General features: G+C 42.6%; 1 protein-coding gene across 7 annotated transcripts in view; it reads left to right on the top strand.

The window, feature by feature from the left end:
- JAKMIP1 (janus kinase and microtubule interacting protein 1) overlaps positions 1 to 19,954 on the top strand; it is a 292,916-nt gene that overhangs the window by 75,290 nt on the left and 197,672 nt on the right. For all 7 annotated transcript variants that reach the window (XM_082266556.1, XM_082266551.1, XM_082266553.1 and 4 more), the window contains exons 2-3: positions 12,102 to 12,384; positions 17,884 to 18,378. In XM_082266556.1, the coding sequence (XP_082122682.1) occupies positions 12,256 to 12,384; positions 17,884 to 18,378 (624 nt within the window). In that variant the 5' untranslated portion in view covers positions 12,102 to 12,255. The remainder of the gene's footprint in view (positions 1 to 12,101; positions 12,385 to 17,883; positions 18,379 to 19,954) is intronic.

The raw sequence follows: 19,954 nt of genomic DNA, 5'->3' as shown, positions 1-19,954 counted from the left end.
GCCTTGGTCTGTCTTGCTACCAGTGTGGCCATACATTTTCATTCCCATTACTAGGGCTCTATTTGGACCAGGTACTTTCAGATCCTAGAACTTGGTGGGAGTCTGTTTCTATCTTGTTGGCTCTTGGCATCCACCTCAAGGTCCTGCACCTTGAATAGGGCCTATTTCTATTTTGGGCCTATTTCTATTTTGTGGCCATCTCTTGGCATCCACCACTATCCTAGCTAATCGGCTCAGCACTTTAGTCTGGTTGTAACATTATGACATTCACAATACCTTACAACATTTTTACCTGATTTTTAAGCAGAAAGGGAGATTTTGTAAATGGATAAACAGTAGTTCTAGATACAGTAGATGACAGGGTCAGTTTCTCTATGAATCTTGACTTATCCTTTAAGCTTAGCTTTACTCCACCCATTTCTATTAGTTCTTTAATGTAACGACAGCCTAAAGCTGGTCATAGATGGGTAGAATTTCTAAAAAAAAAAATAATAATTTTTAAGAAAAGAATGTTCTAAGTTTGTTCATTTTTCAAATTATTAGTGGGTCAAGTTGATGTTCGTTTTTCAATCACAGTGACGAAAACTTTCAAAGGCGTAGGATGGAAATGTTTTCTCGCCCAAACTCATTTCTAATAGTATATGTGGTTTTCATTCAGTAAAGTTCATCCATCTAAAAATCAACTGCTAAAAGCAAACTAAATCTTTCAACCACATTCTAATGAGAATTTACGTAGAAATTTTCCGAAGACTTTTCCTAAATGTATTTATTTTTTAAATTCTATCCATCTATGACCAGTTTTACTGACACATAGCATAGCTATTTATGGGAAGAGGGTGGTTGCTAAATATTTCAAAGATGATAAAAATGCTATATTTGGCTAGGAATCCCCTAAAGCAGGACTGTAGAATGTGTTCCGTCATCACTGGTGGTAGTAGTAGGGGTACTTGCCAAGTTTATTTTCTAATCACTGTTTTGCTTTGGTTTGATAAACCTAACCTAGAATATACAAGGATGTGTGAAGTCAGATAGAGATGCTGCGTCTGTGCAGTCAGAGAAGGAGGAAGTGTTGTGGTCAGCTCTGTAGGAAGTGCTCTGATCAGAGAAGTTTAGTAGAGTATTGCATGGAGTGCAAGGGGTGCATTTACTAAGTGAAAGCAGAAGCCGTTGAAGGTATGATATTTTATGTCATGTTTTTGTAGTAATCTCTGATGTTTCATTTTTTTTAATAGTTTAGGTTTTTGCATTATTCTTACCTAATGACCAGTGTGAATCTTTGAATATAACTTTGCTATATGTAGTAAGTCTTTAGGTTTAAAGTATTGGCATTCATCCTTCAACACAATGTATGGCAATATTTATAAATTGGGTTATTCTATTTTTACTCTACTAAACTGTAAGCACAGGAGGTTTTGGCATATTTCGGTGCAAAACATTTCAGAAAAATGGATGTAACACTTGTCAGCTTTGTATGCATGTTATAATTACTGTGGAATTGTATTCGGGTCAACTCTTCCCCTTGTTTAACCATATAGCAGAGTGCTAGGTTGAACCTTCCTGGTCCATTGCTCCTGTCACTGTAGTTGGAGATGTCATACTGAATGGCCAAAGTTACTGCATCTTGTTTGGTACAAGTTTATAAGGTCTGAGAAGGTTTGGTGCTAAAGCGGAGTCCTACTAAAAGTGAAGTAGCCGAGATATGTCTCCTGAACCCCAAGGGAATAGAGAAAGTTTTTGATATATACATTTACAAGCCATTCTTTTTCTTATAAAGGTAAATGATGAGTTCACTTTTTATAAAAAAAATAATAATAAATAAATAATAATAATAAATGCACATCTTTTGGCAGGTAAAAAAGTGTACTTTTTTTTTTCACCCTGGAGCCGGTAAAGCATTGCACCTATGATCAACAGATCATAGGTGCAATGTCAGGCTCCTGCAGACTCCCAGTACAATGCATTAACTACATGAATGATAACCAGCGCCCTCACAGTTCATTGAGAACTCTAAACTGCCGGCCTCAGTTGAAGACGATAGTTGTAGTTTATTCATTCACAGAGTTTGATGTGGCAGTGTGGGCGTTACATGAGCCACATTTTACACATTTTGAGATCCTTCCTCCATCGCAATTGTCGTAGAATGCTCTGTGCACAGGGCAATGATTTTACCACCTCCATCATGTGACTTTGTTCAGGCCTTGTGACTGGCCACTAAAACCCAGTACTACACCATAGGAGGAGGTCACATGCTCCACCATGTAATTTGAGACAGCTGTGATGGAGAAAACAGAGATGGGAGCCCTGCATAACTAACTACAAGTCCGGAGTGTTCGATAAAGGAACTATGGGAGGGCAAAATGGCAAGAGCCCTTTAAGCTAACCACAGATTGTATAATTGAGGTTATAAGCTGCGCCCATTACTACAAATACATATATATTTCAGATTTGTGTTCCCAGATTCTGAAACATACCCACAATTTTTTTTTTTTTTTTTTAATTTAAAGTGATATTAATGGCAAACAAACCCAAATATGTCATGCTTACCTGCTGTGTGCAGCGGTTTTGCACAGAGCAGCCCCGATCCTCCTCTCCTTGGGTCCCCTGCTGATGCTTCTGGCCCCTCCCTCCTGTCGAGTGCCCCCACAGCAAGCAGCTTGCAATGGGGGCACCCAAGCAGGCGCTCTGCGTGTCCATTCAGGCAAGGAACTGTGGCTTGGCTTTGCCCCCTCTCTTCTCATTGGCTCACTGGCCATGATTGTCAGTAGCAGGAGCCAATGGCTCCTGCTGAAGTCCCAGCCAATAAGGAGGGAGAGTCCCTGGAGAGCCAATTCTTTCTCTATTAGGGGGGGCTGCTGCACGCAGAAGGTTTTTTACCTTAAGTGCATAGAATGCATGAAGGTGAAAAAACCTTTAGCCTTTAGTTCACATTGGTGCGATGGAAGACATTGCATGTGATTCGCACCCCATTGCTGTGCAAATCACATGCGATGTCTGTGCGATGCAAATTTGCATTGCATTCGGACCAAATTTGTGGTCCACACCAGAATCGGATTGCATGGGTGTTCACTGGCTGTTTTGCGCTTTTCCCACATCCACCCCCCCCCCCCCCCACAGCATCCATTCAACCCCTCCAACCTCCATCCCCTGTGGCTACTCTGCAGCTGCCGGCTTTAATCTTTTCCCACTGGCTTCAGGTGCTGCAGGGCAGCCACAGATGCTTTGCACCTGTTCACTCCACCCCCCCCCCCCGAAATGGCCCCCCTTCTCACCGATCCCCCGATCTGTCTAATTTTGTTCTGCTGGCTAGCATTACCTTCTCCCCCTCTGGCCGGCTGCAACTATTGCTGGGGTGCACGGGGAAGCTGTCATCAGGATGGAGAGCAGGGGGGGTTGGTAAACGTGTGTTAAGCAGCACCCTTCCTTTCCTTGAAAGGATATTGTGATAAGTACTGATAGCTCCTATGTCCGTTAATCTCTGGAGCATAGTAAACTGTGTTTACTACACTGCAGTTTTGTGAATGAATAGGAGCCTCTATACAGACTCCAATTTGTTCATGTACAGTGCAGTTTAAGGTGCAGAGAAAAGGACTGTCTTTAGTCCCTTTCTTTGTCTCAAAAAAGAGACATCAGGGGTCTGTTCAGAGCCCTGATATCTCCAACACCACCCCCACTCCCAACCCTACCAAAAAATAGGTAATCTACAGTGCCTTGCGAAAGTATTCAGCCCCCTTGAACTTTGCAACCTTTTGCCACATTTCAGGCTTCAAACATAAAGATATAAAACTGTAATTTTTTGTGAAGAATCAACAAGTGGGTCACAATCATGAAGTGGAACGAAATTTATTGGATAATTCAAACTTTTTTTACAAATAAAAAACTGAAAAATTGGGCGTGCAAAATTTTTCAGCCCCCTTAAGTTAATACTTTGTAGCGCCACCTTTTGCTGCGATTACAGCTGTAAGTCGCTTGGGGTATGTCTCTATCAGTTTTACACATCGAGAGACTGAAATTTTTGCCCATTCCTCCTTGCAAAAAGCTTGAGCTCAGTGAGATTGGATGGAGAGCGTTTGTGAACAGCAGTTTTCAGTTCTTTCCACAGATTCTTGATTGGATTTAGGTCTGGACTTTGACTTGGCCATTCTAACACCTGGATAGGTTTATTTGTGAACCATTCCATTGTAGATTTTGCTTTGTTTTGGATCATTGTCTTGTTGGAAGACAAATCCCCGTCCCAGTCTCAGGTCTTTTGCAGACTCCATCAGGTTTTCTTCCAGAATGGTCCTGTATTTGGCTCCATCCATCTTCCCATCAATTTTAACCATCTTCCCTGTCCCTGCTGAAGAAAAGCAGGCCCAAACCATGATGCTGCCACCACCATGTTTGACAGTGGGGATGGTGTGTTCAGGGTGATGAGCTGTGTTGCTTTTACGCCAAACATAACGTTTTGCATTGTTGCCAAAAAGTTTGATTTTGGTTTCATCTGACCAGAGCACCTTCTTCCACATGTTTGGTGTGTCTCCCAGGTGGCTTGTGGCAAACTTTAAATTACACTTTTTATGGATATCTTTAAGAAATGGCTTTCTTCTTGCCACTCTTCCATAAAGGCCAGATTTGTGCAGTATACGACTGATTGTTGTCCTATGGACAGAGTCTCCCACCTCAGCTGTAGATCTCTGCAGTTTATTCAGAGTGATCATGGGCCTCTTGGCTGCATCTCTGATCAGTCTTCTCCTTGTATGAGCTGAAAGTTTAGAGGGACGGCCAGGTCTTCGTAGATTTGCAGTGGTCTGATACTCCTTCCATTTCAATAGTATCGCTTGCACAGTGCTCCTTGGGATGTTTAAAGCTTGGGAAATCTTTTTGTGTCCAAATCCGGCTTTAAACTTCTCCACAACAGTATCTCGGACCTGCCTGGTGTGTTCCATGTGCTTCATGATGCTCTCTACGCTTTAAACGGACCTCTGAGACTATCACAGTGCAGGTGCATTTATACGGAGACTTGATTACACACAGGTGGATTCTATTTATCATCATTAGTCATTTAGGTCAACATTGGATCATTCAGAGATCCTCACTGAACTTCTGTAGAGAGTTTGCTGCACTGAAAGTAAAGGGGCTGAATAATTTTGCACGCCCAATGTTTCAGTTTTTTATTTGTTAACAAAGTTTGAAATATCCAATAAATTTCGTTCCACTTCATGATTGTGTCCCACTTGTTGATTCTTCACAAAAAAATTACAGTTTTATATCTTTATGTTTGAAGCCTGAAATGTGGCAAAAGGTTGCAGAGTTCAAGGGGGCCGAATACTTTCGCAAGGCACTGTACATGATATTGAAACAATATTGTAAAATAAATTAAATTAAGAAAAAAAAAAAAAAAACCTAGTAATGCCTTACTCACACAGGTCATACTACAGCATATACCCCTGCAAGGCCATGTTTACTTGCACAGGGATGCGCAAGTGTTCCGTGCATCCTTGTGCAGGCAGTCCCATTGATGTTATTTGGGTGTAGCAACTGCATGAATACAGCCTTTGCCCCCAATTTGACATCCATGTGGATCTGGATGCATATCACTGAGCTTACACTGTCTGCGTTTTAGGGTCATGCACCCACATGGATGTCTGTTTGGGGGCAGCAGCTGTGCCTCTGCAGCTGTTGCATCCCAATTGACATGAATAGGACTGCCTGCACAGGGATGCACAGAACACAGCCCTCCAGGGGCATACACTTTAGTACGCCCCATGTGAATGAGGGAATTTTGTAAGCTATGGTGTGTTTTGTGTGCACTAATAATGATTGTAGTGTATTTTTACTGAAAATAGCGATTTGTTGAACATTTGCACAACTGTTGCAGAGCCTAAAAGTCAGTAGCACATTTTTTAGTTCTACAGGTCATGTGCTTTCAGAAAATGTATGTTTTGGGGGGGTCTTTTACAAATCCTGAAAGCTTGAAGTGAAAAATGATCTCCTCGGATTTTTAGAGTAAGTTATTTTTATTTACGGTTTTGCGCACCTTCAGTTTTCACTATTTCATAAAAAGGCGCAATTAAAAATGTACAAATATTTATTTTTTATTAACTCAATACAGTTTTAATGCTTATATCTAGTTTGAATTTAGCAGTAATGTTGTAAATTTTGCCATGTATGTATCCACTAATAAGGATTTTAGTGTATTTTGTAGCAAAAATATTGTTTGCGCAGATATGACAACCTTCCTTTTTATTCTACTGGTCCTATGTTTTGAGAAAATGTATGGTTTAGGGGATCTTTCACAAACTCTGAAAGCTTTAAGGGAAAAATAAAAAAGCAATACAAAACTTTGCAAAATGGCCTGGCCACCTGAGTTTAAAAGTGGAGCGCAGGGCCTGGCAGCGAAAGGGTTAAAGCAGAACTAAACTGTATCTGAGCACCACAAGCACAAACTCATCCATCCATATTTCCTTGCTGATTTCTGTTGAGAAATCACCCCCCCCCCCGAATTTCTTGCTATGGCGACAATCTTCATTAAGGTCTTATTATTCATGTAGCCTTTTATGTCCTGTAATCCACCTGTCCTTAGCTTAGGCATGCAGGCAGGAGGGTGTGCTAAGCTGAGAAAACCCCTCCTCCAGATGATAGGGGAAGAAAAATTCCCAAGAGGACTCCTGGGATGTATGACCTCATTTTGACCTAGACCAGAAACCAGGAAGCAACTGTATAAGGTTGAACACCACTTTCTGTATTTAGGGAAGGTTCACACCTGATGCAGTCCAGTGCATCTTTAACCACTTCCCACTGCCAAAAGTTCTTAAAAGTACCAATGCCGGGTTTAACAATCATGGTATCACTGTGCTTGATTGGCCAGCAAACTCACCTGACCTAAACCCCATAGAGAATCTGTGAGGTATTGTTGAGGCAGATGAGAGGTACCAGACCCAACAATGCAGACGAGCTATGAGTAAAGAAAACGCAGGCGTGAAAACACTTTGTGCGATAAACTGCGCTAACTCTCCAATAAGCAACTCGTATCAGAAAAAACACAGATTAAACATATATACTGGTAGTGACAAAAAATGCGTACAAACTAAAAAAATATAAAATTAAATAGATTAACATAAAATACTAGTGCAAAAAAAGAGGAGAAATTGAGTGGCCCCTATAGACCCCGTGCACTCAGAATTTGAAAAAAGTCCAATGAACAAAAAGTCCAAATGATGGTATAAAATCAGTCCTTCAGAGAATCCCACCAGGAGCAGTGCAGACTTCCTGCCACTGAAGTCAAATGCGTCCTGAGTATATATATATATATATATATATATATATATATATATATATATATATATATATAATCTCCTAGTAATAAAGGTAGTGCCACTCTCCATGAAAGAGGTTAATAGAAATTCCCATTCACCAGATGGTGTTGATCCTTTTTACCATATGGCAAAGGGATCAAATAATACTTTTGATGGTTTCCATATTCAGGATGTCCTCCAAATGCAGACGATCTGAAGGTCCCTATCAAAGCAATCTGGGCTTCCATAACACCTCAGCCGTGCCACAGGCTGATCGCCTCCATGCCACGCCGCATTGATTCAGTAATTCATGCAAAAGCAGCCCCGACCAAGTATTGAGTGCATACTATACTGTACATTGACATACTTTTCAGTAAGCCAACATTTCTGTATTAAAACCCCCCCTTTTTTTTTTTTTTTCTTTTGGTCTTATGTAATAATATAATTCTTTGAGATGCCTAATTTCCAGTTATCTCTATTAGTGATCGACCGATATCGTTTTTTTGATGCCGATATCAATATTTTGGTCATCGGATGTCAGTATTGGCCGATATTTTCGAACATGTAAAAAACTAATTCCCCCCCCCCCCCAGGTACTCCTTGTGGAGGGATCTGGGGGTCTAAAAGACCCCAAATGCCTCCTCGGCACTGAAAAGCATTCAAAACGCCAGTTTTTTAAAATTTGGCGCAGAGTACCCGGAAGTGATGTCATAACATCACTTCTGGGCTTTTTACATGGAGACCCGATCAGAGCCGAATTCGGCTTTGATCGGGTCTTTGGTGGCCGTGCAGGTAGCATGCCCGGGTCTCCCGGTGGGGCGGGAGACCCGGGCGAGCCGCGGAAGGCGGCAGGAGGGGTGGACGTCCCCTCCCGCTCCTTGTAATGACAGCTGAGCAGCATCTCAGCCGCATCGGTTATCATTACAAGACAGCCGATGCCGGTACCGGGGTGATGCCTCTAGCTGCAGGCATCACTCCGGTACAAGCACTTTCCCTAAATATTGGCAATATGGGTAACCTCAAGGGCCGATTCTGATATATCGGGGAAAAGTGCATATCGGCCGATAATTGGTCGATCCCATATATATATATATATATATATATATATATATATAAAAAATCATTTTTTATTTTCTTATTTATTTATCTATTTTTTTGGTGGATGGTGCAGCATTACTTAATCGGTGTGCTTACTGTAAAAAGAACAAACTTCATGTGAAAAAGAGCATTTACTTTCTAAGTAATGTTTTTCTTCACGCTCTTTTCCACCTTACTGTGTAGACAGACTTGAAGCTTGCACAGTCTTGTGCATGTTACTTAAACTACTGTTTAACTGTATCCTAAAGCATATTGCTGTGTAAAGGCTTTAAGTAATTCCCATGTCGTGCTTGATGGGCAAAGTAAACGAATTATTGCACTATCTGCGTCATTGATCCTTGAACAACAGGATGTAGGGATTTGACACTTATTGCTGTTCACATTTGTCTTTGTGCTGTGAAGAATGAGAATATCAACAAATATTAAGGTGCTGCAGGATGTTGGAACTTGTATAGTGCTGATATGCTTTCTATGGAAAATAAATCCTTACTTTCCAAAGGGTAATTTGTAGTGTTTAGAGCCTATTCGCTTCATTAAGCTGTAATGCCTTTTTTAATATTACTTTCCAGTCCGGTGCAATAATATTTTGTAGGATTAAAAGGAATGAATGATGAATGTGAAAAAGTGTATCTGCACAATTGAGATTATTTGCTCTCACATGTTCTTCTGTCTGCTTTCATGTAGCTAAAAAAAAAAAATAGTAATGTGCATCAGTGTGCCTTACGTGGAATTCAGCGCAGTGGGGATATAGACCCCAGTACAAACGTTGAGGTTGTAGCCCTTCCGGATACTTTCTTTTTTAAAAAAAAAAAAAGAAAAAAAAAAGTTTTTGGAGGGATTTTGCTCTAACGTTTTTTTTTTTCTCTTTCGTTCATTGACGAACACAGCTCCTGTCTTCTTAACCATTGGGTTATACTGCCCCTTACAGGAGTAGGACACTAGGCAGCAAAAAGAAAAGACAGACTATGCCTATGGGCAGTCCCAGGAGGTATACTCCGCCCCCCCCCTCTCTGCTATAGGTACCCAGTTTTTTTTTTCTCCATTTCTATTTGTGGTGTTGCCCTTTGGTCTCGCCTCCGCTCCTCGGGTCTTCACAAAAGTGTTGGCCCCAGTGCTAGCATTGTAATATCAGCAGGGGATTGCAGTATTGGGCTACTTGGACGACCATCTTCTGCGTGCAGAGTCATATGCTGCTCTGGTGGACAACGTGGACATCACAATACGGACTCTGCTGGCTTCTGATTTATCGGAAATCTGCTCTGGTTCCTTCCACAAAGCTGGACTATCTGGGTCTGGACTGGACTCTAGCCAGAGTGTTCCTTCTTCTGGACAAACTTCAGAAATTTCATGCTGAAATTAATCTTATCTTCTCAGTGGCTTGGGTCTTGACCTTCCTTCAACGGTGGGTTGAGCAGAAATTGGCTTTGAATACCATCAAAAGCCAAGTGTCGGCCTTGGCGGTCTTTTAACGACCTTTGGCCATACACTCCCTGGTGCGTACCATTCTTCAGGGGGTTCGACACTTGGCTCCTCCCAGTGTGGTCTCCATTACCGCCCTGGGATCTCAACTTGGTGCTCTCCGTTTTCTAGAAAATCTTTGAAAATTCTTTGGGAGATTCCCCTGCTTACGTTGTCCCAGAAGGTGGCTTTTTTGGTGGCAATCACCTCTGCACTCAGGGTGTCAGAATTGGCTCCGTTATCTTGTCGTTCACCTTACTTGGTGGTCAACTGAGATAAGGTGGTTCTTTGCCCCTGTCCGTCGTTCCTTCCAACCGTTGTCTCTGATTTCCATTTGAATGAAGACATTGTGTTGCCTTCCCTGCTCCAGACTCTAGAGCAGTGGTTCTTAACCTTGTTGGAGGTACTGAACCCCACCAGTTTCATATGCGCATTCACCGAACCCTTCTTAATTGAAAAAATAAAATATGATTTTTTCAAATTCAAAACATAGGTATATATTTAGGTATATATTTATACATAGGTGCACAAAATGAACAAAACCATTAATCATTAAAAAATAAAACCATAAAAAAAAATAAAAAAAAAAGCTCCATAGCTCAGGGGTTAGAGCACTGGTCTTGTAAACCAGGGGTCGCGAGTTCAAATCTCGCTGGGGCCTCCCTGCAAGTGTTGGCGACTGTATCTCAAAAAACAAAACCATTAAGAACAAAGAACAAAACATTAAAACATGGGGTGTCAGGAGGGCACACACTGGGGTGGGGGGGGGGTTGGGAGGGCATACCATGGGGTATCAGGAGAGAACACACTGAGGGGGGAGGTGTTGGGAGGGCATACTATGGGGTATCAGGAGGGCACACACTGGGGGGGCTGGGAGGACATACCATGGGGTGTCAGGAGGGAACACACTGGGGGGAGGTGTTGGGAGGGCATTCCATGGGGTATCAGGAGGACATACACTGGGGGGGGGGTTTTGGGAGGGCATACCATGGGGTATCAGGAGGGCACACACTGGGGGGGGTTGGGAGGACATAGCATGGGGTGTCAAGAGGGAACACACTTTGGGGAGGTGTTTGGAGGGCATACCATGGGGTGTTAGGAGGGCACACATTGGGGGGAGGTGTTGGGAGAGCATTCCATGGGGTATCAGGAGGGCACACACCAGGGGGTATTCACAATGCTTTATTGAGCTAAATGAAAAGGACATGCATTTCCATCTGTCAGCTAACAGCACCTCTATGCTAAGCTGCAGTAACTCAGCAGACGTAGCATAGAGGTCCTTGTAAACGAATCCACCATGTACAACTAGCTGAGCCTACCTCCAGGAACATTCACTCTGCTCAGCTGCTCACACTTCCCTCTTCCAGGCAGGTGCGATCTCCGTGGTCAGGTACATCCCCATCCCGCCCACTCACGCAGCAAGCAGCCTGCAGGAGATAGGCTGGAAACCTGCTGGGGGAGGTACAGGGGGCGGAGTGTCAAGTGTCTATGTGTAATGGCTGTGAGTTGTCCCGACCGCAGCTCTGATTTCCCGGGGTGCGCTCGGCCTCACAATCAGTAATATTTTCTCGCGGGGAGCAATTTCCCCTTTGTCCCCCCCGCCGAACCCCGGAGACTGACTCACCGAACCCCTGGGGTTCGATCGAACCCAGGTTAAGAACCACTGCTCTAGAGAGATCCCGAGAATAATGTCAGGATCCGCCTCTCCTGGCCCATCGAGTCTGGAGCTCCAGTGAATGCTGGAGGGGCAGAGCACAGAGCAGGGACTGACAGTCATTGCTCTCTGCTCAGAGCATACCAGAGAACTAAGTGATCAGCGGTCACAGGAACACTCAGCTATTGGGCTTAGGGGTAGCCAGGGACAGCTGCATTATCAGACCAATGCTGCAGTAGGTAGGTGAGTATGTTTTTTTTTTTTTTTTTAAATTCCTGCACTTCTCCTTTTATTTTTACTTTAAAGCTGGAGTTTGCTGGTTCGAATGCACCACCACAACCCTTGCTGATACTCCCTGGCCAAGCCTGATCAGGAAAAGGCAATATTGACTGATCTCTGTTGCTTCCCCCTGAGACCAATAAAGGACAGTAGGACTTTACAGTCATAGAATTGATGGAAACTCAGATCTGTTGAAACCTCTTGTGTTGAACAAGGGTTGGGCATATACGGGCAGCCACTATGTATCTGTAGGCAGCTTTGGGTTAATTATATTACTGTTTAATAGATGAATCAAATGGCTTTTGTTTTTTACTTCAAATTTTCATTTTGTTCTACAGGTGGCAAGAGAAAAGGAGGATGGCTAAGGACCGCGCACACAGGAATTGTGAATTAAAAAATAGTTGATACTTTTTCTTTTTCAAATGCCAAAGACATCCCAGTGGGAATTAGAGATAATTGGTTTTATATGGTGCACAAACAATTGAGAGAAACATGTCAAAGAAAACCCGAGCCAAAGGAGACAAGTGTGAAGGGGAGATGGAGGCCTTTCAGGTGGCCAACGAGGAACTCCGGACAAAACTTACCCAAATCCAAATAGAACATCAGCAGGAGAAAAGTAAGGTACTGTATATCCACAGAGTGCTGGCTGACACGGTATTCATCAAAAGTTATTTAGGTTTAAAGTTGAACTAAACCCAAATCTTCTTTTTTTTTTTAATTTGGATAGAGTAAGGGAGGGTTATAACTCCTATCACTTTTATTTTTGCCATTGGGGGGATTTGCCTTCACTTCCTGTCCCATTGCAAAAACGAAGTGATAGATCCCTTGGGGACCCCCAGGTCACCAGAACTTGTTCCCCAATTGGAAAATTTCCCCACTGATACTTTCCTGAGGACAACCCAAAATTTGGGATTCTCTTTTACTTTCACTTTCAATAATAGTGGCAAACAGGACAAATATAGAGGGTGAGTCCCCCTTACAAGGACACAGCAGCGAAAACCTAAAAGGTGTTCCAATCCCTCTCCACCCTGTCCAAAACAAAAAAAATGCCTTTCGTTATACCTTTAAAAAGGAACAGACTTCCCGAAGGAATAAACAACCAGAACAAAACCTCCTACGCAAAAGTGTGCTATTCCGGTGAAAGGTATTGAGAATAACACCACAGCACAGGGATATAGGCTCAAGCCTTGCTGCCCTCTCGGATTGGGGACATCCTGAAGCCACTACAAAAAACGAATAAGAGGGCGCATCAATCTAGTGCATTATCCCGCGATATTTAATAAAATAACATCCAAAAATATACTCCCAAACAGATGAAATAATATCTCTCATCGAGCTACTCAAATGTAGCCCCGTAGTCCTATGTACAACAAACTCCAAAATACAGGGGGACCTCTCTGGAGTCCTCACTGACTGACACGTTTCGAAGGCAACACCTTATTCCTCTGAGCCTCTTATTCATTTTTTTGTAGTTATTTAAAGCAGAGCCCCACCTAAAATTTCAGCTCAATGTCTCTTTTTTCTGAACTTTGAATGGATATAGAGAAAAGGCAGCAGATAGACAGGTACAAATGATGCTGGAGGATATGTTTCATCTCTTTGTATCACCCATTGAACGTCACTTCACTGGGTATTTGTAAAGGGGGAGGGGAAAGATAGGTTTGGGAGCTCACAGAAGACAAGGTGGCAGTAAAACACGGTAAGAAACAATCATAAAAAATAGATTCCAGAGCCATTAAAGCAGACCTCCACCCAAAAGGGGAAACTTAGTTTATCTGCCTCCTCCTCCTCCCTCCCCCCCCCCAGCTGCCACATTTGGCACCTTTCTGAGGGAAGAGGCCCGGGTACCTGGGTTGACATGTACCCACTTTCATTTCCGGGTGATTTTGCCACGGCAAAGTCATCCTAAAATTTGGCCCGACTCCTCATTCCTGCGCCGTCAGACCATTCGCAAAGGACAGCGTGCTTCACGCATGCGCAGTAGGGAACCGGCTGTGAAGCCACAAGGCTTCACTGCCAATTTCCCTTATCCGAAATGGTGGTGGCAGCACCCGAGAGCCGATTGAAAAATCGGCTGGGGTGAAGACACCTTTGGATTCTTGGACAGATAAGTATCCTAATATTAAAAGTCAGTAGCTACAATATTTGTATTTTGTATTGTTATTTTTTCTAATGGAGCCTGGACCTCCTCTTTAAGTTTATTGAAGGCCAAACTTTTTTTTGTTTTTGGAACAGGCTAAATGTGTTTTTTTTTTTTGTGCGGTTTTTGTCTCTTTTGGAGAGGGTTGCCATCCATTGTTTTATTCTCTCCTTGGTGGAGCAGCAGATTGAGGCTGTAAGGCCATTTTGCCTTCTGCTCTGTTTACAGACAGTTCTATAACACATTTGTGGTTGGGATTACATGCACACTAGGCCTAAAGGCTTTAATTGACTTTCACCTTCCTCCAGCAGTCTGTGCAGAGTGATCATTTTCAGTCTTGTGATCAGGCAGCAGACAGGTTGGCCTTACAAGTCTGTAGGGCGCTGTCACCTGACTGACAAGTCTGCTCCAAGAAGGAGAAAATACAAGTCACATTCACTTGTCCTCAACAGATAAAGCAGCAGTATTTTAACTTTAAAGAGTGGAGATTCAGATTCTTTTAAATGCCAATTTCTGATTGGTTCTCTCTATCCTTTTGTTAATTGGGCATGATTTAGGCCCTGTTTACACTATTGGCTGCTGCAGAAACGGAGTACATGCATTGGTGCAATGCAGTGCCTTCATTCTGAATGAACCTTTTCAGTGCATTTTGGGTGGGTGGTGCGCTTCAGAAGTGGAAATGTAACTTATAAGGGTGTGGCTTAAAACATGGCTTAAAATTGTGAATATATAAATTAAAACGTGTTCCTGTGATAAAATTGTGTTATCGTTAAATTATGCCGTGGTGATCAAATAAATTAAAATGTAAATAAACCATTACAATATATCTTCTATACGAAAAAGTGCTGAGTACTTCAATTTCATAAAAAACTCAGTGAATAAATAGTCCGTTAACAAAGTATAAATATATAGATGGAACTTCAAAAACAATTAAAGGTGCTTTGTGCTTTCTGAAATAAATAAATAAAGTGCACTGTTCAAGGTGTCCATTCATAAAAATCCAAAAGTCAGGTGCAATTCCCTTCAATAGCTTCAAAGAATAGTAAATGTGCTCTCATGCAAAAATTAAGGGTGTTGTGACTTGCTGCCTCCACCAGGTGTCACATCTAGGTGTTCTATATTCTCACCTCAATAAGGTGTATATTGCGCCTGTATATAAAGCTTAGCCTCCGGGTAACATGTAGGCTTTTGCTAATTCCAATCTCCTGTTTCGACCTCCGGGTATTTTCCTGTCCTGTCCTTTCAGCTTTTGGGGTGTTAAGCTTTCTGGCGTCCTTAACTCCTTATCGTAACCTCGGGCTCAGTTAAAATAGAGGGCAATCATGGTGCAGTATATCAAATCAGGTTTATTGTTAAAAACATAGTTGCACTTACAATTTGTAGATCATTCATTCGCAAATAATATATGAATGCAGCGTGGGGAGCGATATCGCTCCGATCTCCAACGTCACTTCCGGTAGTCTGGCGGCTCCTCCTACGCGTTACGTCACATCACGTGACTTCCTCCTGGAGGAAGTCACGTGATGTGACGTAACGCGTAGGAGGAGCCGCCAGACTACCGGAAGTGACGTTGGAGATCGGAGCGATATCGCTCCCCACGCTGCATTCATATATTATTTGCGAATGAATGATCTACAAATTGTAAGTGCAACTATGTTTTTAACAATAAACCTGATTTGATATACTGCACCATGATTGCCCTCTATTTTAACTGAGCCCGAGGTTACGATAAGGAGTTAAGGACGCCAGAAAGCTTAACACCCCAAAAGCTGAAAGGACAGGACAGGAAAATACCCGGAGGTCGAAACAGGAGATTGGAATTAGCAAAAGCCTACATGTTACCCGGAGGCTAAGCTTTATATACAGGCGCAATATACACCTTATTGAGGTGAGAATATAGAACACCTAGATGTGACACCTGGTGGAGGCAGCAAGTCACAACACCCTTAATTTTTGCATGAGAGCACATTTACTATTCTTTGAAGCTATTGAAGGGAATTGCACCTGACTTTTGGATTTTTATGAATGGACACCTTGAACAGTGCACTTTATTTATTTATTTCAGAAAGCACAAAGCACCTTCAATTGTTTTTGAAGTTCCATCTATATATTTATACTTTGTTAACGGACTATTTATTCACTGAGTTTTTTATGAAATTGAAGTACTCAGCACTTTTTCGTATAGAAGATATATTGTAATGGTTTATTTACATTTTAATTTATTTGATCACCACGGCATAATTTAACGATAACACAATTTTATCACAGGAACACGTTTTAATTTATATATTCACAATTTTAAGCCATGTTTTAAGCCACACCCTTATAAGTTACATTTCCACTTCTGAAGCGCACCACCCACCCAAATTGCACACATTGTATTGACTGGTTTCTGGGACCAGTATTGTGGTGCAGCAGCAGGAAGGGAAACATATACGACCTCGGATAGCGCAGGAACCACTCATACATATAAGATTTTCAGTGCATTTGCCAACCTAATTGTGTTGCCATGGGCTGCCAAAAATGAATGCATTACCTTTTTCGGTGCGTTAGGTAGCCCATTTAAAATAATTGACTGCCTTAATGCAACACACATTAATGCAGTGCAATTGCAATTTTCCTTTAGATTTACCAAGACCAATTAATATGAGGTCAAACCTAAACACTTTCAATTTGTATGCAGTCAGGCAGACCCCTGCACTACGTTGTTGTTTAGTCGTGTCCGAATCCTTGTGACCTCATGGACCACAGCATGGCAAGCTTCTCTGTCCTCCACTGCCTCCTGGAACTTTCTTAACCTTGTTAATTGTTTTGTTGATGCTATCTATTAAGACCCCGTTCACACAGGGTTGACGCTACTTGCTGGGGCGACCTGTGAAGTTGCGGTGCACAGTGTGCACCGCGACCTCGGCGCGACATGCATGGACTTCATATCATTTAAGTCAATGCAGGTCGCCTCCAGGTCGCCCCAAAGTAGTACAGGACCCTTTTTCTAAGTTGGAGCGACTTGTGTCGCTCCTATTAGAACGGGTCCTGTGCTAATCAATGCAGGCGACCCACAAGTCGCCTGACAAGTCGCGCTAGTGTGAATGGGGACTCATGTTGTTTTCTGTTGTCCTCTTCCTCCTTTTTCCTTCCATGTTTCCCAGCATCAGGGTCTTTTCAAATAAGTCCTCTTTGCATTAGTTGGCCAAAGTATTTGAGTTTAAGCTTCAGGATCGGTCCTTCCAATGAATATTCAGGGTTGATTTCCTTTAGGATTGACTGGTTTGATCTTCTTGCCTTCCAAGGGACTTTCAACTGTCTTTTCCAACACCATAGTTCAAAAGCATTATTTCTTTGGCGTTCAGCCTTCCTTATGGTCCAACCTTTACAGCCATAGGTTACCACTGGGAATACCATAACTTTGACTATATGGCACTTTGTTGGTAGGGTGATGTCTCTGCTTTTTATAGTGTTGTCTAAGTTTGCCACTGCTTTCCTCCCAAGAAGAAAAGTGTCTCTTAAGTTCATGGCTACAGTCATCATCTGCCGTGATCTTGGAGCCTAGGAAGATAAAATCTGTCATTGTTTCCATTTTTCCTCCCTTCTATTTGCCTAGGAGTGATGGGAACGGTTGGCATGATCTTAGTTTTCCTAATGTTCGCTACATAGTTGAATGCACTATATAGCTGAAGGTAAATCTAAGGAAATTAAATTGAAGAACGTTTTTATAATGTAAAGTCATTGTTTTCTTTATGCTATAATCTCAGGGGTTACACCAGCATTGTCCGCATTCTCAAGGAAGCACAGCTACCCCACCTTGCTTCCGGTGCTGCATTTAAGGACCAGGCCTATGGACTCTGTATTACACTTGCCATCCCTTTTCCTCCATCCTCTCCCCTACCTCCTGCAGTCCTTTCTTAGATCTGAATATGTTCTAGTTTGCATGTTCTGTTACATTTTTGCTTCTTACCCTGTCTTTTTCTTTTTATATGCAGGTGAGTAAACTTCGAGAAAAGATCCAAGATGTCAAGCAGGAAAGGGAGCAAGAACAGCATAGACATACTGTGTATGTAACTGAACTGAAGGCAAAGCTACATGAGGAGAAAATGAAGGAGCTCCAGTCAGTCCGGGAGGTGCTCATACGCCAGCATGAACTGGATATAGCCCGCGTGGTGAAGATTAAAGACACAGAGATCCAGCGACTACAGTCCACTGTCAATGTGTTAAGGGACGGGGCAGCAGACAAAGTAAAAACAGCTCTATTAAATGAGACCCGAGAAGAGGCCAGGAGGTCTTTTGATATCGAACGTATCAAATTCCAGCAAGAAATCCTGGAATTAAAGGGTGGTAAAAAACAGTTGGAGGAGTCACTGAATAATGTCATGCAGGCGGATAAAATGAAGGCAGCTGATTTGCGGATAGCGTATCAAACCCATCAGGAGGAGATCACCAGGATAAAGCGGGAGAGTGAGCGCGACATCCGCAGGCTGGTAAGGACTTTACATTTTATAGGGTCACGAAGCAGTACTTTTCTCTATGTTTCTGTGTAAGCATTCTTTTACATGTGCATCGCATACTAGCTCATTATGAAATACTTACCTTAAAACCAAGCCCTCGCAGTGCCGCCCACTCAGCGACAGGGCGACTGACATGTCTGGCCGCCCTGCTTCCTTGTTCGCATCCTCCGGCCATCTGATTGGCAGGAGGTGCGATTACATCACGGCACAGGGCTCTGAAGGAATGGCAGGGGTGGTTGTTCTTTCAGAGCGCATGCGTCGATAACGTCATCGGCAGCATGCACTGTAAATATCTCCTAAACGGTGCATGTTTAAGAGATATTTTTAGCACCTATAGGAAAGCCTTAATATAGATTTACCTAATGGGTAAATGTCAACAAAGTGGGTTTACAACCACTTTAAATCACTTTGCACCGTGTTACCTATTACACCCCAAGTAGGGGAAGTAACATGCTGCAAAGTTGGAGTAAAGCCGACTATTCAAATCTCAGCTGGTTTACCTGGTGAGACTCTAGCCATGTGTGGGCTGGTTGAATGAACCCAAGTTGATCAACCGAGGAGGGATTCCCCAATCAACACTGACTGTATTGATGGTGGAATTAAGAGTTTTTCTTTAATGCAACCCATAGTTGCAGGAAAAAAAATTGCTCTGTCTATGACTGGCTGTAACCTATAAAGTTCTCTGGTTCCCTGTGCAAGATCTACACAATACCTTCTTGAATTTTGTCATAGCTGCCAACCATAAATAAACATTTTGTTAGAATTAAAGCACCAGCCCCAGCACTCCAGAAGATTTGTACTAAGGATAAGGCTGCTGTTGCAGGGGATGGCAGTAATCTGGCTTTAAGCTTTGTGATGAAAGGCAGCGAACTTATTGCATGTGCAGCGGAATGGGGTGTTTGGGATGTTCTGGGACCACATCAGTTTTTTCTAGTTTTAGAAAAAAAAACAGAAAAGACCAAATATTTTGCAAAGAAAAAAAAATAATTTTTTCTACTTTGTTATAAAACCTATTCAATAAAATCAATTGTCTTCATAAATTTAGGCCACAATATATTTTGCTACCTGTCTTTGGTTAAAAAAAAAAATAGTTCTAGCATCTACAAACAGGTAGATGGTATATATGCTGGAATTTCTGCAGCTTTTACACAGCTCTGACTACCGATCACATTTCTGTGTGGTGGGCAATCAGGGACTGGCGCTAACTGACAGTGGCTGGGAGGAACACTAACTGACACTGCTAGTGACACCAATGCAGTGATAATACTGTACACTGTCACTGTACTAACGACCCCGGCTGGGTGACCAGTAGGGATGAGCTCAGGCATGTTGGGATCCTAGTCCCAACCAATCTGAGCAATCCTGTCTGGAAGCCGTCACTGCACACAGCCAATCATGAGCATCCTAGTCAACCCTTAGCCCACAGCCACACATACACAAGTGGGCTTACTGCGGACCGGGAAATGCCTCAGTCGCTTATGATTGGCAGTATGCGGTGACAGCTTCCTGGCGGGATTGTTCAGGTGGGTTGGGACTAGGATCCGAACAC

The sequence above is a fragment of the Pelophylax lessonae genome (assembly GCF_965119305.1).
Source record: "Pelophylax lessonae genome assembly, chromosome: 1".
NCBI classification, from domain to species: Eukaryota; Metazoa; Chordata; class Amphibia; order Anura; family Ranidae; genus Pelophylax; species Pelophylax lessonae.
Note: the sequence above shows the minus strand (reverse complement) of the source record. Positions and strands in the feature narration are given on the sequence as shown.